Source organism: Oncorhynchus kisutch, linkage group LG5, assembly GCF_002021735.2.
Source record: "Oncorhynchus kisutch isolate 150728-3 linkage group LG5, Okis_V2, whole genome shotgun sequence".
NCBI classification, from domain to species: Eukaryota; Metazoa; Chordata; class Actinopteri; order Salmoniformes; family Salmonidae; genus Oncorhynchus; species Oncorhynchus kisutch.
The window spans coordinates 1,136,659-1,162,985 of NC_034178.2; the positions used below are offsets into that span (position 1 = coordinate 1,136,659).

General features: G+C 44.5%; 1 protein-coding gene across 2 annotated transcripts in view; it reads right to left on the minus strand.

Annotated features, from left to right (window-relative positions):
• LOC109890330 (adhesion G-protein coupled receptor G7-like) overlaps nucleotides 1–13,358 on the minus strand; it is a 28,498-nt gene extending 15,140 nt beyond the window's left edge. For both annotated transcript variants that reach the window (XM_031823968.1, XM_031823967.1), the window contains exons 1-9: nucleotides 13,177–13,358; nucleotides 10,416–10,520; nucleotides 10,190–10,299; nucleotides 8,116–8,259; nucleotides 7,911–7,996; nucleotides 6,081–6,214; nucleotides 5,628–5,741; nucleotides 5,244–5,413; nucleotides 4,767–4,919 (exon numbers count right to left, since the gene is read on the minus strand). In XM_031823968.1, coding sequence (XP_031679828.1) covers nucleotides 4,767–4,919; nucleotides 5,244–5,413; nucleotides 5,628–5,741; nucleotides 6,081–6,214; nucleotides 7,911–7,996; nucleotides 8,116–8,259; nucleotides 10,190–10,299; nucleotides 10,416–10,520; nucleotides 13,177–13,357 — 1,197 coding nt within the window. In that variant the 5' untranslated portion in view covers nucleotide 13,358. The remainder of the gene's footprint in view (nucleotides 1–4,766; nucleotides 4,920–5,243; nucleotides 5,414–5,627; nucleotides 5,742–6,080; nucleotides 6,215–7,910; nucleotides 7,997–8,115; nucleotides 8,260–10,189; nucleotides 10,300–10,415; nucleotides 10,521–13,176) is intronic.
• Nucleotides 13,359–26,327: the final 12,969 nt, after the last annotated feature.

Below are 26,327 nucleotides of genomic sequence, written 5' to 3' on the forward strand. Positions count from 1 at the left end.
GAACTGACCCCCTATTTGTTCGCAGGGAATGGCTGTCTAAAATAAAGCTGAACTGGTGTGACTTGAATATGCTCCACACATCCCAGCCTAAAAATAAAGGCACAGACCAAACACTGGAACACTTGCTGAAGAAATACGTCACCATTTTCAGTGATCAGATGGGAACAGTAAAAGGCTTCACAGCCAAACTCGTACTGAGGGATGACGCAACCCAAAATTATGCAAAGCCAGATCTGTTCCATACTCCCTGAGACCAAAGGTGGAAGCGGAAATGGAACGTTTGAAAGATACAGGAATCCTGACGAAAGTGGACAGAAGCGAATGGGCCACACCCATTGTTCCTGTATCGTAGCAGGACGCACAGATTACGAGCACCTGGCTAAACTGGAAGAGGTCCTGAGAAGACAAACTTACAGAAGTGTGAGTTCTTCAAAGACAAGATTGTCTTCTGTCGACATGAAATTGACCGCAATGGATTGCACAAAACACAGGACAAATATCAATGCAGTGGTACAGGCACCACGACTGCAGTGACATATTTCACTGGACTGATCAATTACTGATCAATTACTACAGAAGATTCCTCCCAAACCTTTCAGCAGTACTCCAGACCCTCTCAATCAGCTCCTGGAAAATAATAGGACATGTCAGTGGACAGCAGTGTGAAAATGTGTTTAAAACGGCTCATCACAGCTGAACATGTCCAGATGCATTGCGACCCCAAACTGCCAGTGAAGTTGGTTTGTGATGCGTCCCCTTATGGCTTAGGGGCCATCCTTCACACACACTGAAAGATGGGTCAGAGAGGCTAGTGGCCTTTGCGTCATGAATGTTGAATGATGCAGAGAAAAACTACTCACAAATCGACAAAGAAGCACTGTCGATAGTGTGGGGCATCAAGAAATTCCACACCTATATGGCAAGTGTTTCACAATGGTTACAGATCACCAGCCGTTGATTTTCAGTCAAAAGAAAGCCATTCCGGCAATGACAGCATCCAGGTTACAGCGATCCGCCTTGTTCCTTGCCGGTCATATGTAATGTCACTGAGTTTATGCAGTCATCCCTCCACACAAATGTAGATGGATTACACAGACTGTGCTGTACAAGAGAAAGACACAGGAGTGTGGATGCAGTGAACATTTTTCATACCTCTCAGCTTGAGGCAGTACCTGTCAAATCAAATCAAATTGTATTTGTTGCATGCGGCAAATACAACAGCTTGGGGGTAGAAGCTGTTAAGGAGCCTTTTGGTCCTAGACATGGCGCTCCGGTACCGCTTGCCATGCGGTAGCAGAGAGAATAGTCTATGACTTGGTGACTGGAGGCTTTGACATTTTTTAGGGCCTTCCTCTAACACAGCCTAGTATATAGGTCCTGGATGTCAGGAAGCTTGGCCCCAGTGATGTACCCGGGCTGTACGCACTACCCTCTGTAGCGCCCTACGGTCAGATGCCAAGCAGTTGCCATACCAGGCAGTGATGCAACGATGCTCTCAATGGTGCAGCTGTAGAACTTTGAGGATCTGGGGACCCATGCCAAATCCTTTCAGTCTTCTGAGGTGGAAAGGGTGTTGTCTTGCCCTCTTCACAACTGTCTTGGTGTGTTTGGACCATAATAGTTCATTGGTGATGTGGACACCAAGGAACTTGAAACTCTCGACCCGCTCCAAATCAGCCCCGTTGATGTTAATGTTCGGCCCTCCTTTTCCTATAGTGCACGATCAGCTCCTTTGTCTTGCTCACATTGAGGGAGAGGTTGTTGTCCTGGCCCCACACTGCCAGCCTTTCAAAGCATTTCATGGCCACCGACGTGAGTGCTATGATAGTAGAGGGACACATCCGAGGTGAGGATTTACAGATTTACCTCCGTGAACAACTGTGTCATGGCTGGGGTCCTCCCCTATATATAGACCCCAAGGCTGTGACACACGTTCTATTTCATTTCTTCGGCGGATGTCCGTATGGTTTGAGGTACAACCTTTATGAAGTTCACTTGGTAAGTCACTGGTTAGTGTACTGTAATATCTTGCGTTGAAGTGTACTCATTGGCTGTTTGCAGCCTGGAGCAGCTGTGGCCAGCCTCTCCTCACAAGTGCTCCACTTGCTGCGCGCGGTTGATCAGTATCTTCCGCCCATGGTTTGTCGTACTTGCTTGTGTTTCGTTAGCGTTACACTACGACTCCGTATGCATCCATAAGTGTGATGGCTCTTGTTGCCAAAAACTGTAATTTAACTTACACAACTTGTCGACTGGCTTGTTCTATGTGTGTGTTGTGAATTGCTTTAACACGCTGCTCCAATACCTGCAGTCTCGCTTGGATGAGGGCTTGGCAGCCTCTACACTGAGAGGATATTTGGCTGCCATATCTGCCTGCCATGTTGGGTGCCATCCCTTGGTCTCCAGGTTTATGAAGAAGGTTCGTCGCCTGCGTCTAGCTAGGACCCGCTCAATGGCGAGCTGGGATCTGGATGTAGTCTTGGCAGCTTTGGCAAAGCCACCATTCAAACTGTTGGAGTTTTCCTCCCTGAAACACCTCTCTATGAAGGTGGCTTTCTTGGTAGCTATTAATTCCATGAAGAGGGTGGGTGAGCACCATGCTCTTTCGGTAAGTTCTGAGTGCTACCGGACCCCCAACCCTTCATTCCTCCCGAAGGTTCTGTCAGACAGGCATGCGAACATCCTTTTATCCTGACTGCTTACAACCCCCCGGCAGTGAGGGGGAGTTTGGGCCTCCCTCCGGGCATGCTGTACCCTGTGAGGGCACTGGCTGCCTATGTGGAGCAGACACGGTCAGTGAGAACAACAGACCAGCTCTTTGTCTGCTATGGTGAGAGAGTCCTGAGGGCTGGACTATCAAAGCAGAGGCTCTCTCACTGGATCATGGACACGACTAAGACAGCATACCTGCCTGGCTGGCAGGCCAGTGCTGGGATCTGTGGGGGCACATTCAACACGAGGTGTGGCTGCACCCTGGGCTCTACTGAGAGCCGACTGGCACGGCCCCTCGCTGATATCTGTGCTGCGGCCAGCTAGGCTTCCTTTTGCTCCCTCTGCGGTTGGTTCAGTGGCCCTTGGCATCGCTGGGACCCCTTCCTCATTGACGGACCCAGCATCTTGGTCCCGTGCTGGGACTTCGCCGCTGGCTGACCAGCTCCCTCTAGCACCGACTAAATCTGGTACGGGTATATACCGATATATTGGAGTGATCCAATATAGTGAAACACAACAAAGGTTACGTATGTGAGCTATATAGATCACTACAATTCTCTACTGTGCTAGAGGCTCCTCAAAAATTATGTAGAGAACGTGTGTCACGGCCATGGGTTCTATACATAGGGGCAGACCCCCGCCGTGACAGTTGTACACGGGAGTAAATCTGTAAATCCTCACCTCGGATGTATCCCTCTTCCAGGGATTGACACCAATATATTGGAGTGAACCATATAGCTCACATAACTGTGGTTTCATATGTAACTTTCAATGTTTGACGTGGGGATTGAGAGTCATCATACCCCAGAAATACAAATATCAGCTTTTGCAGCAACTACATGAAAGGCATGTTGTAATTGTCCAAATAAATCTGCTCACGAGGAGCCACTTCTGGTGGCTGGATCAACAGATAGAAAACATGGCAAAGAACTGTAGCGGATGTTTGGAAACCTTTCACATGCCTGCTCCTGCCCCAGTCCACTTATGGGAATGGCCCATTGCAGAGAATTCATGTGGATGCCGGCCCCTTTGAAAAGCACATGTTTCTGGTTATAGTTGATGCCAATTCAAATGGACAGAGGTGTTTTGCACTGACTCCTCCACCTCAGCTCAGACTATAGTGTCTCAGAACAACTTTTACACCCTTCGGATTGGCTCTGCAGCTGGTAAGCTACAAAGCGCAAGCTTTTGTAAGTGATGAGTTTTAGAGATTCATGTCGGCCGGGAGCACCATCTCCGAATAGTACAGGAAGTGATGGTGCAAGATTACAGAAGGGAAAGGAAATGTACACGCACAAACGGGATCCAGAACTTACCAGGTTCAAGTGAGCCCAGTCATAATTTGGCAGTATCACATTAACCAAATGCATTCCACAGAAAACAGCACAACAATCGAGAGAGAACTGGCACATAGAGCTCCTGGGAGAGACACACAGGGAACTGTAGAGAACGGTGGGACGGTACAGAGACCCCAGGCTGAAAGAAGGGAACGTGTGGATGAAGGTGCTGCTATAGCAGAAACTATTATGGACCAAGCACACACTGCGGATGTGCAGGAGCCACCAGACAATCCAAGGCGCTACCCAGAACGAAGACACCAGACAATCCAAGGCGCTACCCAGAACGAAGACACCAGACAGACTGGACTTATAAACAAACAAACACAAACAAAAATTAACTGTTCAAGTTCAAATGAAAAGATGCAAAATAACGACAACAAGTTCTGGGAAATGTTTCAGTTGTGGTTTGGTAGAAGTAACTCTGATTGTATAAGAGAAGGAATGTCATTTTCTGTTAATTACTGATGTCTCCTTTAAGAACAGAGCACTGTACTTGCACTAACTAGCTTTAGCAAATGTGAAGCTCCAGTTCACTTCCTTGTATTGGAGACTTTCTTATTATATCCATTAGTAATAAGAGGTAAGACACAAAATGGTTGGGTCACAAGAATCTTCAGTTATCAACATGGGGTCATGTTTCAAAAAAGTCTAGGAACCCCTCCATAGGTCAGAGTGTGGTCAGTAAAAGGGAGATGAAGGCAGCTAGCTACTCACCATCAGCACAGCGAAGTTAGTGGTGTGATTACAGAAACATTGCAGGCCGTCTTCTGAGTGGTTGACTTTGTAGCAGCCAAAAGTGCTCCAGTCTTTCAACGTGTAGTTCCACCACACGCAGGCAAAGTCATAGAGGGAGGTGTTGGGAACAGCCTGAGAAGTAAGAACAGAAACAAACTCACTGAAAATCCTTCAGCAAAAGACATGCATTCACAGTACTCATCTTTTTTAATTTTTTTTATCTAAGTCAATTGTGAAGACTATCAGGTTTAAGTAAATGTGGGAAAGAAGAAATACCAATTATAATAGATTGTATGATGTACAAGACAACATATGTTCCCTGTAGCAGATAAGCATCAATGGAGAACTTCGATCAGGGGTGTAAAAACTTGTGACTTAGATCATGAATAACTTCCCAATACGTTTCCCAGAGAATTTGGACTACTATGTGTTTATTGATTCCAAGATAAATCTTACTGTGGGCTTGAAGAGCATCTCAACATGTAACCCAGACACTTGTCCCAGGTTAGCAGAGATGACCCTTCTCCTGGTTCCTGAAGAAGCTCTGAAAGCCCTGGACCTGAAGAACCGGTCGTTTTGGTAGAGCACAAAACCAATGGAGTAGTTTGTGTTTTTACTACGTAAAACTGAGTGGAGTGAGAAAGAGGGGAGATTGTTGTTCATATCAGGACTTCATATACATGAGTAGCTTGACCTTGCCTTGAGGGCTTATCTCGATAGTGACTCTAAATCTAAACGTTTGGAGACCACAAACAGCAGTTAAGCTCTCTCAGTGAAAGCAGATCAAGGAAATTGAAGCTTGAGTTTATACACTATGTTTGCATACCAACATTGGCTCACCTGGTGGGAATTTCATGACAATCTGGACATCGGTAGAACCTCCTTTGTCAGCTATCAGTTCAGAGGTATTGGTGTTGAGATGAATTCTGTTGGCCACAAAATTACCAGATCTTCCTGAAGAAGGAGATTAAATTTATTTGGCAATTTAAAGCAGAACAATATAGTGTTACTTCTGTACCACAGTAGGTGGGTGGCACATTCATTTGGGAGGACGGGCTCATGGTAATGGCTGAAGCAGAATAAGTGGAATTGTATCAAAGACATCCATGTGTTTTATGCCATTCCATTCGCTCCGTTCCAGCCATTAATACAACAAATCAAATCCATACCAAACCTTATTGACCATCAGAGGAAAACGTTTTGAAAATTGAGAAGTTTTACCCAGTCTGTCAACACAGATTTAAACTATCACTTTTAATGCCAGTTTGTAGGTTCACTAGCTGTCCCACCCACCAGTCAGAGCAGTAAACTGGATCCCTACTGAGTCACTTGGTACTTGGACAGACTGGACTGCCAGGTTGGGCTGAACCACCAAGGACACATTACTGTGCTGGTCCAGGGAAAACATCTCCAGGGTCTCTGTGAGGCTGGGAGAGAAACACAGAAAAACATTAGTTTACATGCACATGCAGCACACACAGAGGCACATGTACACACATACAGTGGGGCAAAAAAGTATTTAGTCAGCCACCAATTGTGCAAGTTCACCCACTTAAAAAGATGAGAGAGGCCTGTAATTTCCATCATATGTACACTTCAACTATGACAGACAAAATTAGAAAAAAATCCAGAAAATCACATTGTAGGATTTTTTATTAATTAATTTGCAAATTATGGTGGAAAATAAGTATTTGGTCACCTACAAACAAGCAAGATTTCTGGCTCTCACAGACCTGCAACTTCTTCTTTAAGAGGCTCATCTGTCCTCCACTCGTTACCTGTATTAATGGCACCTGTTTGAACTTGTTATCAGTATAAAAGACACCTGTCCACAACCTCAAACAGTCACACTCCAAACTCCACTATGGCCAAGACCAAAGAGCTGTCAAAGGACACCAGAAACAAAATTGTAGACCTGCACCAGGCTGGGAAGACTGAATCTGCAATAGGTAAGCAGCTTGGTTTGAAGAAATCAACTGTGGGAGCAATTATTAGGAAATGGAAGACATACAAGACCACTGATAATCTCCCTCAATCTTGGGATCCACGCAAGATCTCACCCCGTGGGGTCAAAATGATCACAAGAACAGTGAGCAAAAATCCCAGAACCACACGGGGGTACCTAGTGAATGACCTGCAGAGAGCTGGGACCAAAGTAACAAAGCCTACCATCAGTAACACACTATGCCGCCTGTGACTCAAATCCTGGAGTGCCAGACGTGTCCCCCTGCTTAAGCCAGTACATATCCAGGCCCGTCTGAAGTTTTCTAGAGAGCATTTGGATGATCCAGAAGAAGATTGGGAGAATGTCATATGGTCAGATTAAACCAAAATATAACTTTTTGGTAAAAACTCAACTCGTCGTGTTTGGAGAACAAAGAATGCTGAGTTGCATCCAAAGAACACCATACCCACTGTGAAGTATGGGGGTGGAAACATCATGCTTTGGGGCTGTTTTTCTGCAAAGGGACCAGGACGACTGATCCGTGTAAAGGAAAGAATGAATGGGGCCATGTATCGTGAGATTTTGAGTGAAAACCTCCTTCCATCAGCAAGGGCATTGAAGATGAAACGTGGCTGGGTCTTTCAGCATGACAATGATCCCAAACACACCACCCGGGCAATGAAGGAGTGGCTTCGTAAGAAGCATTTCAAGGTCCTGGAGTGGCCTAGCCAGTCTCCAGATCTCAACCCCATAGAAAATCTTTGGAGGGAGTTGAAAGTCCGTGTTGCCCAGCAACAGCCCCAAAACATCACTGCTCTAGAGGAGATCTGCATGGAGGAGTGGGCCAAAATACCAGCAACAGTGTGTGAAAACCTTTTGAAGACTTACAGAAAACGTTTGTTATTGACCAAATACTTATTTTCCACCATAATTTGCAAATAAATTCATAAAAAATGTGTGATTTTCTGGAGAAAAAAAACTAATTTTGTCTGTCATAGTTGATGTGTACCCAGGCCTCTCTCATCTTTTTAAGTGGGAGAACTTGCACAATTGGTGGCTGACTAAATACTTTTTTACCCCACTGTATACTCCAACATATGTAGAAATACACCGTTCACGCTCACACACACACACAGACAAACACACCACCACCCATGCACACACACACACTCCAGTACTTTTGGACAGCGTCTCTCTCCTGTGTACTCTCCTCACTGGCATTCAGCAGCTGACTGATGGTGGTTACAGCTGCCACTGCGATGTCCTGCAACATGATCAAAACCAGGGGATGAACCTCAAGTGTTCAAATCACTGCAGTAACAACCTCACGTTTCTCTCCAGAACATGGCATAGTTCACGACTTGATTTCAAAACATCTTATACCTCTGTGATATTTGCAGACAGAAGCAGTGTGTTAGCTATCTGAGCTGCTGTGGTGATGTTGTCAGCTGACAGCCGCTCTGGTTGGGAGGTCAGGATCTGAGTACTGAAGGCTAACTGTAGTAAATCACCTGAACTGCTGGAGATCTGAACAGAGAGAGACAAGCATTTTTATTTATTATATTTTAGTAATGTTTTTCAACAGAACATTGTATAAGTTGCAGCAACATGCTGAACTGTGAGTACATTTGGATATTAAATTGCCAGTACTAAATAAACTCAGCAAAAAAAGAAACATCCTCTCACTGTCAACTGCGTTTATTTTCAGTAAACTTAACATGTGTAAATATTTGTATGAACATAACAAGATTCATCAACTGAGACATGTGACTAACAGAAATTGAATAATGTGTCCCTAGACAAAGGGGATGTCAAAATCAAAAGCAACAGTCAGTATCTGGTGTGGCAACCAGCTGCATTAAGTACAGCAGTGCATCTCCTCCTCATGGACTTGCTGTGAGATGTTACCCCAGTCTTCCACCAAGGCACCTGCAATTTCCCGAACATTTCTGGGGGGAATGGCCCTAGCCCTCACCCTCCAATCTAATAGGTCCCAGACGTGCTCAATGGGATTGAGATCCGGGCTCTTCGCTGGCCATGGCAGAACACTGACATTCCTGTCAAGCAGGAAATCCCTCACAGAATGAGCAGTATGGCTGGTGGCATTGTCATGCTGGAGAGTCATGTCAGGATGAGATTGCAGGAAGGGTACCACATGAGGGAGGAGGATGTCTTCCCTGTAACGCACAGCATTGAGATTGCCTGCAATGACAACAAGCTCTGTCCGATGATGCTGTGACACACCGCCCCAGACCATGATGGACCCTCCACCTCCAAATCGATCCCACTCCAGAGTACAGGCCTCGGTGTAACGCTCATTCCTTCGACGATAAACGCAAATCCCATCATCACCCCTGGTGAGACAAAACCGCAACTCGTCAGTGAAGAGCACTTTTTGCCAGTCCTGTATGGTCCAGCGACGGTGGGTTTGTGCCTATAGGCGACGTTGTTACCGGTGATGCCTTACAACAGGCCTACAAGCCCTCAGTCCAGCCTCTCTCAGCCTATTGCGGACAGTATGAGCACTGATGGAGGGATTGTGCGTTTCTGGTGTATCTCGGGCAGTTGTTGTTGACATCCTGTACCTGTCCCGCAGGTGTGATGTTCGGATATAACGATCCTGTGCAGGTGTTGTTACACGTGGTCTGCCACTGCAAGGATGATCCGCTGTCTGTCCTGTCTCCCTGTAGCGCTGTCTTAGGTGTCTCACAGTACAGACGATGCAATTTATTGCCCTAGCCACATCTGCAGTTCTCATGCCTCCTTGCAGCATGCCTAAGGCATGTTCACGCAGATGAGCAGGGACCCTGGGCATCTTTCTTTTGGTGTTTTTCAGAGTCAGTAGAAAGGCCTCTTTAGTGTCCTAAGTTTTTATAACTGTGACCTTAATTTCCTACCGTCTGTAAGCTGTTAGTGTCTTAACGACCGTTCCACAGGTGCGTGTTCGTGAATTGTTTATGGTTTATTGAACAAGCATGGGAAACAGTGTTTAAACCCTTTACAATGAAGATCTGTGAAGTTATTTGTTTTTTTACGAATTATCTTTGGAAGACAGGATCCTGAAAAAGGGCCATTTCTTTTTTTGCTGAGTTCATGTGGCTCAGTTGGTAGAGAATGGCACTTGCAACGACAGGGTTGTGGGTTCGATTCCCACAGGGGACAAGTATGAAAATGTAAGCACTCACTACTGTAAGTCACTCTGGATAAGAGCGTCTACTAAATGTAAAAATAAAATGTTACGTAAAACACAAGAAATAAAAAAATGGAATGTTCCTCATCAACTGTTAAGCAGAATAAAGGAACAGAATACATGATAAACATGGTAAAAGCCAGTTGTTACTGATCTTCAAACTGTAAGATCCACTCCTCATAATGATGACTGTAACTGATACAAAGAAAGAAGAACGCTAAATCAAGACTTCAATCAGGATACTAAAAAATATGCCTATTGACTTACATTTCCTTGAATGTCACTGAGGGTTAATTCACACTGCAGCTCGTGAGGAGGACCAAACATCGGAGAGCCAGTGTCATTCAAACATCTTGCTGAGGCTCTTGGTAAACCGGCTGGAGGAACCAAGACAAAAAGATACTCAAGGTTTTGTGTTACCTAACACAACATTAATTAGGACTGTAACAGACGAATACATTTTTCTCATTTTAGGTGAATAAAAGTAACATACCACTGGTTGTCTTCTCATCACACAACTCTTCTGAATAAGCAGACCAGCCAACCGTTGTTCTTGGGAAGGAAAAATCACCAATGATGGTGGAATTGCAGAAATTCCCTATAGAAGTAAAATACATTTCAACATGGAGCAAATGTATGACTGAACATGAAATATACATTCTGAATGTGAGATCCAAGGAATAGTGGTGTGGACTGTGAATGTGAGATCCAGGGTTAGGTATAGTAGTGTAGTGGTGTGGACTGTGAATGTGAGATCCAGGGTTAGGTATAGTAGTGTAGTGGTGTGGACTGTGAATGTGAGATCCAGGGTTAGGTATAGTAGTGTAGTGGTGTGGACTGTGAATGTGAGATCCAGGGTTAGGTATAGTAGTGTAGTGGTGTGGACTGTGAATGTGAGATCCAGGGTTAGGTATAGTAGTGTAGTGGTGTGGACTGTGAATGTGAGATCCAGGGTTAGGTATAGTAGTGTAGTGGTGTGGACTGTGAATGTGAGATGCAGGGTTAGGTATAGTAGTGTAGTGGTGTGGACTGTGAATGTGAGATCCAGGGTTAGGTATAGTAGTGTAGTGGTGTGGACTGTGAATGTGAGATCCAGGGTTAGGTATAGTAGTGTAGTGGTGTGGACTGTGAATGTGAGATCCAGGGTTAGCTATAGTAGTGTAGTGGTGTGGACTGTAAATGTGAGATCCAGGGTTAGCTATAGTAGTGTAGTGGTGTGGACTGTGAATGTGAGATCCAGGGTAAGCTATAGTAGTGTAGTGGTGTGGACTGTGAATGTGAGATCCAGGGTTAGCTATAGTAGTGTAGTGGTGTGTACTGTGAATGTGAGATCCAGGGTAAGCTATAGTAGTGTAGTGGTGTGTACTGTGAATGTGAGATGCAGGGTTGGGTATAGTAGTGTAGTGGTGTGTACTCTGAATGTGAGATGCAGGGTTAGGTATAGTAGTGTAGTGGTGTGTAGTGTGAATGTGAGATCCAGGGTTAGGTATAGTAGTGTAGTGGTGTGTACTGTGAATGTGAGATCCAGGGTTAGGTATGGTAGTGTAGTGGTGTGTACTGTGAATGTGAGATCCAGGGTAAGCTATAGTAGTGTAGTGGTGTGTACTGTGAATGTGAGATGCAGGGTTGGGTATAGTAGTGTAGTGGTGTGTACTCTGAATGTGAGATGCAGGGTTAGGTATAGTAGTGTAGTGGTGTGTAGTGTGAATGTGAGATCCAGGGTTAGGTATAGTAGTGTAGTGGTGTGTACTGTGAATGTGAGATCCAGGGTTAGGTATAGTAGTGTAGTGGTGTGGACTGTGAATGTGAGATCCAGGGTTAGGTATAGTAGTGTAGTGGTGTGGACTGTGAATGTGAGATCCAGGGTTAGGTATAGTAGTGTAGTGGTGTGGACTGTGAATGTGAGATCCAGGGTTAGGTATAGTAGTGTAGTGGTGTGGACTGTGAATGTGAGATCCAGGGTTAGGTATAGTAGTGTAGTGGTGTGGACTGTGAATGTGAGATGCAGGGTTAGGTATAGTAGTGTAGTGGTGTGGACTGTGAATGTGAGATCCAGGGTTAGGTATAGTAGTGTAGTGGTGTGGACTGTGAATGTGAGATCCAGGGTTAGGTATAGTAGTGTAGTGGTGTGGACTGTGAATGTGAGATCCAGGGTTAGCTATAGTAGTGTAGTGGTGTGGACTGTAAATGTGAGATCCAGGGTTAGCTATAGTAGTGTAGTGGTGTGGACTGTGAATGTGAGATCCAGGGTAAGCTATAGTAGTGTAGTGGTGTGGACTGTGAATGTGAGATCCAGGGTTAGCTATAGTAGTGTAGTGGTGTGTACTGTGAATGTGAGATCCAGGGTAAGCTATAGTAGTGTAGTGGTGTGTACTGTGAATGTGAGATGCAGGGTTGGGTATAGTAGTGTAGTGGTGTGTACTCTGAATGTGAGATGCAGGGTTAGGTATAGTAGTGTAGTGGTGTGTAGTGTGAATGTGAGATCCAGGGTTAGGTATAGTAGTGTAGTGGTGTGTACTGTGAATGTGAGATCCAGGGTTAGGTATGGTAGTGTAGTGGTGTGTACTGTGAATGTGAGATCCAGGGTAAGCTATAGTAGTGTAGTGGTGTGTACTGTGAATGTGAGATGCAGGGTTGGGTATAGTAGTGTAGTGGTGTGTACTCTGAATGTGAGATGCAGGGTTAGGTATAGTAGTGTAGTGGTGTGTAGTGTGAATGTGAGATCCAGGGTTAGGTATAGTAGTGTAGTGGTGTGTACTGTGAATGTGAGATCCAGGGTTAGGTATGGTAGTGTAGTGGTGTGTACTGTGAATTTGAAATCCAGGGTAAGCTATAGTATTGTAGTGGTGTGTACTGTGAATGTGAGATCCAGGGTTAGGTATAGTATTGTAGTGGTGTGTACTGTGAATGTGAGATCCAGGGTTAGGTATAGTATTGTAGTGGTGTGTACTGTGAATGTGAGATCCAGGGTTAGGTATAGTATTGTAGTGGTGTGTACTGTGAATGTGAGATCCAGGGGTAGGTATAGTATTGTAGTGTTGTGTACTGTGAATGTGAGATCCAGGGGTAGGTATAGTAGTGTAGTGGTGTGGTGTGTACTGTGAATGTGAGATCCAGGGTTAGGTATAGTAGTGTGGAGGAGTCTGTGGAGGAGTCTGAATTTTAGATCCAGGGTTAGGTATAGTAGTGTACTATTGTGGAGGAGTCTGAATGGTAGATCCAGGGTTAGGTATAGTGTAAGTGTGTGGATGTACCCTCTGAACAGGTCTCTCCAGTCCACTCATCAGGACAGATACAGACTCCACTCTGCAGCTCACCACCGTTGAAACAGTCCAGATGAGGGATTGTGGTGGTAGAGGTGGTAGAGGTGGTGGTGGAGATGGTGGTGGTAGAAGTGGTAGGAAAGATGGTGGTGGTAGAGGTGGTGTTAGACATGGTGGTGGAGGTGGTGTTAGACGTGGTGGGAGAGGTGGTGGTGTTAGATGTGGTGGGAGAGGTGGTGTTAGACATGGTGGGAGAGGTGGTTGTGGAGGTGGTGTTAGACGTGGTGGGAGAGGTGGTGTTAGACATGGTGGGAGAGGTGGTGGAGATGTTAGAGATGGTAGGATAGGTGTTGGTAGAGGTTGTGGAAAAGGTGTTGGTGGTGTTGGTAGAGATGGTGGGGAGACTGATACTGGTGATAGGGATAGAGGTAGGGTAACCAGTAGTTGGAAGACCAGTAGTATTTATGTAACCAGTAGCTGGAGGATCAGTAGTAGTTAGGTAACCAGTAGTTGGATGACCAGTAGTAGCTGCAGAGTATTCAGTAGTTGGAGTGTCGGTAGTTGGAGTGTCAGTAGTTAGATTCTCAGTATTTGGCGTGTCGGTAGTTGAACTGTTAGTAGTTAGATTATCAGTAGTTGGCGTGTCGGTAGTTGGACTGTCGGTAGCTGGAGTCTCAGTAGTTGGAGTTTCAGTAGTTGCAAGGTCAGTAGTTGGCGTATCAGTAGTTGGAATGTCATTAGTTGGAGGGGCACTAGCTGGAGAGTCAGGCGTTAAAGGGGCAGTAGTAGTTGGAGGGTCAGAGGTTATAGGAGCAGTAGTAGTTGAGGTAGTTATGTCAATGGTGGTTGGAATGGCAGATGATGTGGTGAGATCCCCCTGTGATAAAGACACTTTAAAAAAGAGAATTAACTCAGTAAACCACATAAACAAGGGAACATAGTGCCAGTTGCTATAAACATAGGAGATGATCCATGCTGTTCCAGTTTCATTGTGCCTTCAGCAGTGTAGAAATGTTTTCTACTGTAGTTTATGAAAGAAAGAAGTCATTATCACTGCCAATAAACGGTTGATAGCAAAGGCTACTCTGTTATCAACTGTATCTGAGACCTGACAGTAGTCTATTCACAGTATGTAAACAATGTCTTAACAGTCAAATCTGAAACAATGTCTTCACTGATGTTACTGTATCCCTTGCAGCAAACAGAGAAAACATCAATCAATCATTGCCTATAAATCAAACATTAAAATTAAATAAACTACACTGTAAAAACAGTGAGGTTATATATGGGTAATAATCAATTGAGAAGTTAAATGCATCATACATTTTTGCACATCTGAATTGAAAGCAATTTTCCAACATAATTCTCAATCACAGAAGACTCTTAACAACAGCATCATACACTGAGTATACCAATCACTAGGAACACCTTCCTGATGTTGAGTTGCACTTCCACACACTTCTGCCCTCAGAACAGCCTCAACTCGTCAGGGCATGGACTCTACAAGGTATCGAAAGAGATGCTGTCCCATTTTTGACTCCAATGCTTCCCACAGCTATGTCAAGTTGTCTGGATGTCCTTTGGGTGGTGAATCATTCTTGATACACACAGGAAACTGTTGAGCATGAAAAACCCAGCAGCGTTGCAGTTCTTGAACAAAAACAGTGGGCCTGGCACCTATTCCCATACCTGTTCAAAGGCACTTAAATCTTTTGTCTTGCCCATTCACCCAATGAATGGAACACATACACAATCCATTTCTCAATTGTCTCAAGGCTTAAAAATCCTTCTTTAAACTGCCCCCCCCCCCTTCATCTACACTGATTGAAGTAAATTTAACAAGTGACATTAATAAAGCATCATAGCCTTCACCTGGAATAACCTGGCCAGTTTATGTCATGGAAAGAGCAGGTGTTCTTAATGTTTTGTACAGTCAGTGTAGTCTGAACATCTTAAATCACCCTGAATGAATCAAATATAGAGCAAGTCTTACCTGTAGCAAAGACAGCTATAACCCATAGCTCCTTCATCTCTGCTGTTTCCAGTCATCCAGTGTCAGCAGACTGCACATTATTAGGACGTCTGTTGGTCTTATGCTGCGGGATCTCCACCTGTCACAGAAATTGTAGTAACGTTCAGGTACCAGTTAATGATTTATTATTGAAATTAAGGGGGCAGTACTGTACAGGATCAGTAAAGACACACACAAATAAGTCAGCTATGTTACAGGATGAATAAAATGGACCAGTCAACCAATAGCATTACCCTTCTCTATGCAAAACATTCTTGGTTGCGGCAGGGAAGGTACAGTTCATGTTTTGGTAAACAGAACAACTTTTTTTCCACTAGAGCAGGTGTAATTCGATCTCCCGATTAGAGTTGAAGAATTAAACAAAGTAATGGAAGTGTCATGGAGGTCTGGATTATAATGTGAGGACACTAGAAGGTATACTTCTTTAGAACAGGGTTTCCCAAACTCAGTCCTGGGGCCCTCCTGGGTGCAGGTTTTGTTTTTCGCCCTAGCACTACACAGTAAATTAAATTAACCAACTCAAGATTTGATTATTTGAATCAAACAACGTTGAAATGACTTAAACCACATCAAAACTGTGTTGAAATTATAATGGACCTACAAGTATAGTCTACAAATACCTAGGTGTCTGGCTAGACTGTAAACTCTCCTTCCAGACTCACATTAAGCATCTCCAATCAAAAATTAAATCTAAAATCGTCTTCCTTTTTCGCAAAACAAAGCTTCCTTCACTTATGCTGCCAAACATACCCTCGTAAAACTGACCATCCTACCGATCCTTGACTTCGGGAGATGTCATCTATAAAATAGCCTCCAACACTCTACTCAACAAACTGCATGTAGTCTATCACAGTGCCATCCGTTTTGCCACCAAAGCCCCATACACTACTCACCACTGTGACCTAGTTTGGACTAGTTTGAGCAAATGTTGACTGCGAGGAAGTCTCTAAATGGGGGTCATCGCTGTTGGGGTCACCTGACAGGTACTTTCCACCGTGAGTATTCTGGGAGCTGGATGGTACCGCAATCGCTACTCCTTCTTCCTCCATCAAGGAACTCAGAATCACCTTTATTCACCAAATGCATTTGCATGTACAGGAATTTGACTCTGTGAAATGGTGCTGCCACAATAAACAGAATATACAGACAGACAATAAACAAACAGATTATATACGGACAATACATACAGTGGGGCAAAAAAGTATTTTTTCAGCCACCAATTGTGCAAGTTCTCCCACTTAAAAAAGATGAGAGAGGCCTGTAATTTTCATCATAGGTACACTTCAACTATGACAGACAAAATGAGAAAATAAATCCAGAAAATCACATTGTAGGATTTTTTATGAATTTATTTGCAAATTATGGTGGAAAATAAGTATTTGGTCACCTACAAACAAGCAAGATTTCTGGCTCTCACAGACCTGTAACTTCTTCTTTAAGAGGCTCCTCTGTCCTCCTCTGTTACCTGTATTAATGACACCTTTTTGAACTTGTTATCAGTAAAAACGACACCTGTCCACAACCTCAAACAGTCACACTCCAAACTTCACTATGGCCAGGACCAAAGAGCTGTCAAAGGACACCAGAAACAAAATTGTAGACCTGTACCAGGCTGGAAAGACTGAATCTGCAATAGGGAAGCAGCTTGGTTTGAAGAAATCAACTGTGGGAGCAATTATTAGGAAATGGAAGACATACAAGACCACTGATAATCTCCCTCGATCTGGGGCTCCACACAAGATCTCACCCCGTGGAGTCAAAATGATCACAAGAACGGTGAGCAAAAATCCCAGAACCACACGGGGGGACCTAGTGAATGACCTGCAGAGAGCTGGGACCAAAGTAACAAAGCCTACCATCAGTAACACACTACACCGCCAGGGACTCAAATCCTGCAGTGCCAGACGTGTCCCCCTGCTTAAGCCAGTACACGTCCAGGCCCGTCTGAAGTTTGCTAGAGAGCATTTGGATGATCCAGAAGAAGATTGGGAGAATGTCATATGGTCAGATTAAACCAAAATATAACTTTTTGGTAAAAACTCAACTCGTCGTGTTTGGAGGACAAAGAATGCTGAGTTGCATCCTAAGAACACCATACCTACTGTGAAGCATGGGGGTGGAAACATCATGCTTTGGGGCTGTTTTTCTGCAAAGGGACCAGGACGACTGATCCGTGTAAAGGAAAGAATGAATGGGGCCATGTATCGTGAGATTTTGAGTGAAAACCTCCTTCCATCAGCAAGGGCATTGAAGATGAAACGTGGCTGGGTCTTTCAGCATGACAATGATCCCAAACACACCGCCCGGGCAACGAAGGAGTGGCTTCGTAAGAAGCATTTTAAGGTCCTGGAGTGGCCTAGCCAGTCTCCAGATCTCAACCCCATAGAAATACTTTGGAGGGAGTTGAAAGTCTGTGTTGCCCAGCAACAGCCCCAAAACATCACTGCTCTAGAGGAGATCTGCATGGAGGAATGGGCCAAAATACCAGCAACAGTGTGTGAAAACCTTGTGAAGACTTACAGAAAACGTTTGACCTCTGTCATTGCCATCAAAGTGTATATAACAAAGTATTGAGATAAACTTTTGTTATTGACCAAATACTTATTTTCCACCATAATTTGCAAATAAATAAATAAAAAATCCTACAATGTGATTTTCTTTTTCATTTTGTCTGTCATAGTTGAAGTGTACCTACGATGAAAATGATAGGCCTCTCTCATCTTTTTAAGTGGGAGAACTTGCACAATTGGTGGTTGACTAAATACTTTTTTGCCTCACTGTATATACATATACACACAGTACCAGTCAAATAAACATATATACTGTATATAAACACATAATTAATTTAGCCTATAGACCAGGCTAAAAAACTACAAACTACACTATAAACACCAAGATAAAAACTACAGACTACACAATAACCACCTGGCTAAAAAACTACAGACTACACTATAAACACCAGGCTAAAAACTACAGACTACACTATAAACACCAGGCAAAAAACTACAGACTGCACTATAAAGACCAGGCTAAAAACGACAGACTACACAATAACCACCAGGCTAAAAAACTACAGACTACACTATAAACACTAGGCTAAAAACTACAGACTACACTATAAACACCAAGATAAAAAGTACAGACTGCACTATAAACTAAGACTAAGGAGATGATTGTGGACTACAGGAAAAGGAGGACCTGAGCATGCCCCCATTTTCATCGACAGGAATGTAATGGAGCAGGTTGAGAGCTTCAAGTTCCTTGGTGTCCACATCACCAACAAATTAGAATGGTCCAAACACACCAAGACAGTTGTGAAGAGGGCACGACAAAGCCTATTCCCCCCCAGGAAACTAAAAAGATTTGGCATAGGTTCTGAGATCCTCAAAAGGTTCTACAGCTGAAACATTGAGAGCAATGTTGCAGCTGTTGCATCACTGCCTGGTACGGCAATTGCTCGGCCTCCGACCACAAGGCAGTACAGAGTGTAATGCGTACGGCCCAGTACATCACTGGGGAATAAGCTGCCTGCCATCCTGGACCTCTACAACAGGCGGTGACAGAAGAAGGCCCTAAAAATTGTCAAAGACCCCAGCCACCCCAGTCATAGACTGTTCTCTCTACTACCGCATGGCAAAGGGGGCCCGGAGTGCCAAGTCTAGGACAAAAAGGCTTCTCAACAGTTTTACCCCCAAGCCATAAGACTCCTGAACAGGTTAACAAATGGCTACCCGGACTATTTTCATTGTGTGTCCCCCTCTTTTACGCTGCTGCTACTCTCTGTTTATCATGTATGCATAGTCACTTTAACCATACATTCATGTACATACTACCTCAATTGGCCTGACCAACCAGTGCTCCCGCACATTGGCTAACCGGGCTACCTGCATTGTGTCCAACCACCCATCAACCCCTCTTTTACGTTACTGCTACTCTGTGTTCATCATATATGCATAGTCACTTTAACCATATCTACATGTGCATACTACCTCAATCAGCCCCACTAACTGTCTGTATGTAGCCTTGTTATTTTTATAGCCTTGCTACTGTATATAGCCTTGCTACTGTATATAGCCTCGATACTGTTATTTTTCACTGTTTTTTTCCTGATGTTTTTATTTCTTTACTTACCTATTGTTCACCTAATACCTTTTTTGCACTATTGGATGAAGCCTGTAAGTAAGCATTTCACTGTAAATACACCTGTTGTATTTGGCACACATGACAAATAAACTTTGATTTGATTTGAAACACCAGGCTTGCAGCAAGCACGCAACTGAGAGGTCAAATTAATGAGTTGGAGAGTGGGACTATGTGACAGGCAAAACAGGATTCCATTGATTTGAATTATGTGGTATAAAGTAAACATGGTGGGTGGCATAAGTGAACAAGAAACCTTTCAACACAATGGATCATTCTTTTCGTTTTTTACAACTTTTAAAATTGCTCTTTGCCATCGTTAAAAGCATGTAATACGATCATTGATAGGGAAAAGCGTTTACAGTATTAGTTATAACATTTTATACAGCAATTGCCCCACATTGATATTGGTAGTACAGTACAGTTCATGTGAGAGATATCATCTCCAGCTCGTGGCTTCAGCCAATCAGATTGTCCACATGCACCCCACACTCTGCCCATGCACTGACCATGCATCCTGTGATTGGTCAGATGCTCCTAGCTAGCCCAACACTGGCCAGTCAGTTCCGTTGCATGCTCTCTCAAGTGTATCAGTATTAACTGCAAGATAACACACACAGACTTGATAAAAGCAAATGAGATGTTTATGCAAATATGTTTCTAGTACAATAGGGTTCTAATATAACACATAGGAAGTGGAATAAGAATATATAATTTACTTAAATATTGTTCATCCGTCGTGCTGTCCTAATGAAGCAGGTGTGTCCTGTCCTAATGCAGCGGGTGTATTCTGTCCTGATGGGGTGGGTGTGTTCTGTCCTGATGGGGCAGGTGTGTTCTGTCCTGATGGGGCAGGTGTGTTCTGTCCTGATGGGGCAGGTGTGTTCTGTCCTGATGGGGCAGGTGTGTTCTGTCCTGATGGTGCAGGTGTGTTCTGTCCTGATGGGGTAGGTGTGTTCTGTCCTGATGGGGCGGGTGGGTTCTGTCCTGATGGTGCAGGTGTATTCTGTCCTGATGGGGCAGGTGTATTCTGTACTGATGGTGCAGGTGTATTCTGTCCTGATGGTGCAGGTGTATTCTGTCCTGATGGGGCAGGTGTATTCTGTACTGATGGTGCAGGTGTATTCTGTCCTGATGGTGCAGGTGTATTCTGTCCTGATGGGGCAGGTAGGTTCTGTCCTGATGGTGCAGGTGTATTCTGTCCTGATGGTGCAGGTGTATTATGTCCTGATGGTGCAGGTGTATTCTGTCCTGATGGGGCAGGTGTATTCTGTCCTGATGGTGCAGGTGTATTCTGTCCTGATGGTGCAGGTGTATTCTGTCCTGATGGTGCAGGTGTATTATGTCCTGATGGTGCAGGTGTATTCTGTCCTGATGGTACAGGTGTATTCTGTCCTGATGGTGCAGGTGTATTCTGTCCTGATGGGGCAGGTGTATTCTGTCCTGATGGTGCAGGTGTATTCTGTACTGATGGGGCTGGTGCGTTGTCCTGATGGGGCTGGTGCGTTGTCCTGGTGGGGCTGGTTTGTCGATCCATCCTGATGGGGTGCTTGCATTCCATTCATGCGGGTGTCTGCTATGTTAAAATATGGCTGAGCAATGCCACGCCACTCACCAAATGTGCAGTCCGTCTTGGTCGTTTAAGTGGCCCAGAATTGTCTTTATTCATCTTTCTTCTCCATCGGCTTCCAGGCTCTGGTCTTGTCATTTTGAGTCTCCAATATTATTCAATAGAGATACAATTAATTACGGCTAGCCCAGTGCCACAACTCACAAAATATCATCAAGATACGTAGGTCTAAGACATCTTATAAAGATTCAAGATGCAACACTAATATGCATTACCAAATAAAATTGTTAGGAATTTTGTCCCTTATATACAGTACACACATATGCTGAAATGCTAAGGCTACCAGCTAGACAAACGTTATATTGTAATTCAATATGCATGGGGGTCTCGACTGAAGTATATTATGTGATAAACTTGCATTACTAATACAAAAAGATAACTGTATTTTAGCTCTTGCAAACACTGACACAACTTTTCCCTGTTAGTTTGTACAAGCTCCCTGGCAAAACCATATAACAATATTTCATATTTCAATGAAACATGGTGAAGCCCCAAAATTGCCCTAACTAGAAGGCTGTGTTTCAGACATAAGGAAGTGGATGGCTGCAAAATGTCTACTTTTAAACTCAGACAAAACAGAGATGCTTGTTCTAGGTCCCAAGAAACAAAGATCTTCTGTTGAATCTGACAATTAATCTTGATGGTTGTACAGTTGTCTCAAATAAAACTGTGAAGGACCTCGGCATTACTCTGGACCCTGATCTCTCTTTTGACGAACATATCAAGACTGTTTCAAGGACAGCTTTTTTCCATCTACGTAACATTGCAAAAATCAGAAACTTTCTGTCCAAAAACTATGCAGAAAAATTAATCCATGCTTTTGTTACTTCTAGGTTAGACTACTGCAATGCTCTACTTTCCGGCTACCCGGATAAAGCACTAAATAAACTTCAATTAGTGCTAAATACGGCTGCTAGAATCCTGACTAGAACCAAAAAATGTGATCATGTTACTCCAGTGCTAGCCTCCCTACACTGGCTTCCTGTTAAGGCAAGGGCTGATATCAAGGTTTTACTGCTAACCTACAAAGCATTACATGGGCTTGCTCCTACCTATTTTTCCAATTTGGTCCTGCCGTACATACCTACACGTACGCTACTGTCACAAGACGCAGGCCTCCTTATTGTCCCTAGAATTTCTAAGCAAACAGCTGGAGGCAGGGCTTTCTCCTATAGAGCTCAATTTTTATGGAATGGTCTGCCTACCCATGTGAGAGACGCAGACTCATCTCTTCAGTGGGTCATATGATTGAGTGTAGTCTGGCCCAGGAGTGTGAAGGTGAACAGAAAGACTCTGGAGCAATGAACCGCCCTTGCTGTCTCAGTTCCCCTCTCTCCACTGGGATTCTCTGCCTCTAACCTTATTACAGGGGCTGAGTCACTGGCTAACTGGTGCTCTTCCATGCCGTCCCTGGGAGGGGTGCGTCACTTGAGTGGGTTGAGTCACTGACGTGATCTTCCTGTCTGGGTTGGCGCTCCCCCTTGGGTTGTGCCGTGGCGGAGATCTTTGAGGGCTATACTCGGCCTTGTCTCAGGATGGTAAGTTGGTGGTTGAAGATATCCCTCTAGTGGTGTGGGGGCTGTGGCAAAGTGGGTGGGGTTATATCCTTCTTGTTTGGCCCTGTCTGGGTAGTATCATCAGTGTCCTGACCCCTCCTGTCTCAGCCTCCAGTATTTATGCTGCAGTAGTTTATGTGTCGGGGGGCTAGGGTCATTTTGATATATCTGGAGTACTTCTCCTGTCTTATCCGGTGTCCTGTGTGAATTTAAGTTGGCTCTCTCTAATTCTCTCTTTCTTTCTCTCTCGGAGGACCTGAGCCCTAGGACCATGCCTCAGGACTACCTGGCATGATGACTCCTTGCTATCCCCAGTCCACCTGGCAGTGCTGCTGCTCCAGTTTCAACTGTTCTGCCTGCGGCTATGGAACCCTGATCTATTTCACCGGACGTGCTACCTGTCCAAGACCTGCTGTTTTCAACTCTCTAGACAGCAGGAGCGGTAGAGATACTCTTAACGATCAGCTATGAAAAGCCAACTGTCATTTTCTCCTGACGTGCCGACTTGCTGCACCCTCGACAACTACTGTGATTATTATTATTTGACCATGCTGGTCATTTATGAATATTTGAACATCTTGGCCATGTTCTGTTATAATCTCCACCCGGCACAGCCAGAAGAGGACTGGCCACCCCTCATAGCCTGGTTCCTCTCTAGGTTTCTTCCTAGGTTTTGGCCTTTCTAGGGAGTTTTTCCTAGCCACCGTGCTTCTACACCTGCATTGCTTGCTGTTTGGGGTTTTAGGCTGGGTTTCTGTACAGCACTTTGAGATATCAGCTGATGTAAGAAGGGCTATATAAATACATTTGATTTGATATAACGTGTATTCGCTCCCTGGCAACTACCTAATCAACCCTGTTTCGCATTTATTTCAAAGAACATATAACTCATTGGATGACTTTACTTGAAATGTGATTGGACGACAGTCAAAGACCCACGTGAAAGACGGTTGGAATTAAGATTGAGGTCATTGCTTTGCTGATGCTGACGATGAGTGATCCACGGATCCAGGCAGATCCTTGCCGCAGATAGTTTGAATTTGCTAAGTAAAGAAGGTAAGAATCATAATCAACTGAATACACTGTGAACGATTAAATGTTTGTACCCCAAGGTGAAATAATAACATATGTAGTATATCATTTTCAGGGCTATATCAAAATGGAAAATGATAACGTGCTGTTGTATTTCTGAGCAGCCAGCTGCATGTAGCTACAGTAATATAGCTATAACCGGGTTAGCAGCTAAGAAGAATTTTCCTCCACAGAGACAAAGGTTTTCCACAAAGAAAGTGCAGGATATGTCTCCAGAATTGGACCCAAATGAGCATTCTGGTACGTACTGCACTAATCTGAAATCATATGAATGTCTGCTACCTGTAGGATAAGCACCAGGAGAATATGATGTGCAATTATGTGTCTCTTTTCACGTGACATAGGGCTTTAACATTTTCTCTCCTTGTAACGTTCTGAGTGTAGTGGGTGAGGAGTCAGGCGCAGGAAGCAGAGAGTTCAGGGGAGTGCTATTTTAATGCACTGAGAAAACGCTGAACATAAGCCAACCCTCACAAACACACAGGGCGTACTGAACAAACAAATGCCCCAAACAGGGGGACTTAAACTGTCCAGGGAAAAACCACAAAATGGGAAAACACAAAACCCATAGACGTGCACATAAGTACACCAAACAGACGATCACAATAATTAATCCCGCACAAGGAACCCTGCGGGCCGGCTGACTAATAAAGCCTACTACCTAACACAAAACAGGTGCACACAATCAACACATAAGGAGGGGGAGGAAATAATCAGTAGCAGCTAGTAGGCCAGCGACTACGACCGCCGAGCGCCACCCGAACGAGAAGGGGAGTGTCCTTCAGTCGGAGTCGTGACACTCCTTCTATTCAATTTCTCTTTCAGGACATTTTGCTTTTGTGAGGTCTGAGAATGGATGCTCTGCAAAAATCTTCCAAACATCTGATATTCTAGGTGAAGAGGCAGTTCCTATCAGACTGCTGCAAGATCTTAGGTCAGGAGTAACCATTCTAGCCAAGTGGTCAGACGGCACATTTTATAAGGCCACTGTTGAATACACTGGGCGGCCAGACCAGATTGAAAAAAAGGTTTGAAAGAAAAACAATGACAGATTCTTAGATATGGACAAGCAAGAGAAGGGCTTCCCACCTCAATCAACAGTACGTCAGACACCCACATCTGAACATTTAAGCTCAGTGTTCAAGTGACACTGTAATAATTGAGGAGCCCACTGTCTGAACACGGTGAAGATGTCAGATCAATACCTACTCTCTGCAGACAAAACACAGCCTGTCCATCTCTATGGTGGCAATGCACTCGCCCTGGTGAGACAGCATCAACCAGCCCCAATTGAACAGCATGCACCAACCCCTATGGGACAGGACACACCCACCCTGGTGAGACAGCATCCACCAGCAGAGCAGGGACATCTTCCCCTAGCCCCAGTGGGACAGCACGCACCTGCCCTCACTGGATGGAAAGCACCAGCCTCAGTGGGACAGCACGCACCAGCTCCAGTGGGACAGCACGCACCAGCCCTCACTGGATGGAATACACCAGCCCCGGTGGGACAGCACTCACCAGCCCCCAATGGATGGAATTCACCAGCCCCAGTGGGACAGCACTCACCAGCCCCCAATGGATGGAATACACCAGCCCCAGTGGGACAGCACTCACCAGCCCCCAATGGATGGAATTCACCAGCCCCAGTGGGACAGCAATCACCAGCCCCCAATGGATGGAATTTACCAGCCCCAGTGGGACAGCACTCACCAGCCCCCAATGGATGGAATTCACCAGCCCCTGTGGGACAGCACGCACCCGCCCTCACTGGATGGAAAGCACGCACCAGCCTCAGTGGGAGGGCACGCACCAGCTCCAGTGGGACAGCACGCACCAGCTCCAGTGGGACAGCACGCACCAGCCGCACGGCAGCTATGTGATGGTTGCAGGGATGAGGTTGAAAAAAATCCTGTGTGACAAGGGAAGGGTGGAGGAAGTAATTTTGAGAATAGGTAAGTAATTAATATCATGTCACCTATCAAACTTTATTTTGTGAAGTTGAATTGTAAATAATTTTGAAAAACTTCTCCAACCCCATTTCTGGTCTTTGTTTTTTTTTTACATTTGGAAGAGTGATTGGGCCTTGAACACATAATAATGAATGTACTGTATGTGCTATTGTCTCATCTCAAACCCAGTCCAGATCTGAGAGCTGCACGCTCTCATTGACATCGTTGGAGAGCAACACTGTGAGCTACAGGAGAGAAAGCCATCGGTTCTGTCCGGCGAGCAAGAGTTGTTTCCTGACAGTGGCATGTTCCTCTCATCGTTCCACCTTGCTGCCATCCATCAGGCATCTAGGCAAGATTTCTTCCATTTGTTTCATATCCTTTTTGACCGATTTTTTTCTCAGCCTTTGGACACCATGGCAAGATCCCAGAGAGGAAGCGAGTCCGCGACCGGAAGAAGGTCAGCGGAATTCTAAGTATTTTCTCAAAGCTAGGTTACTTTGTCACTTAACTGCCTACAGCAAATTAGGATTGATGGGAATGAAAAGTGAGATGCTTTGTTAATATAAGCACTGTTGAATACATTTGTTGAACTGTATCAGTTTTCATTCTTGTTTTGAACAGCTAATCATTAATACTGCAAATTAATGCTAACAAATTAAATTCTCAATTGTCTCATCTCATTAATCAAGCTGATGTATAGCTTCTGTAGTAATTTTAAGAGAAATAAATGAGACGTT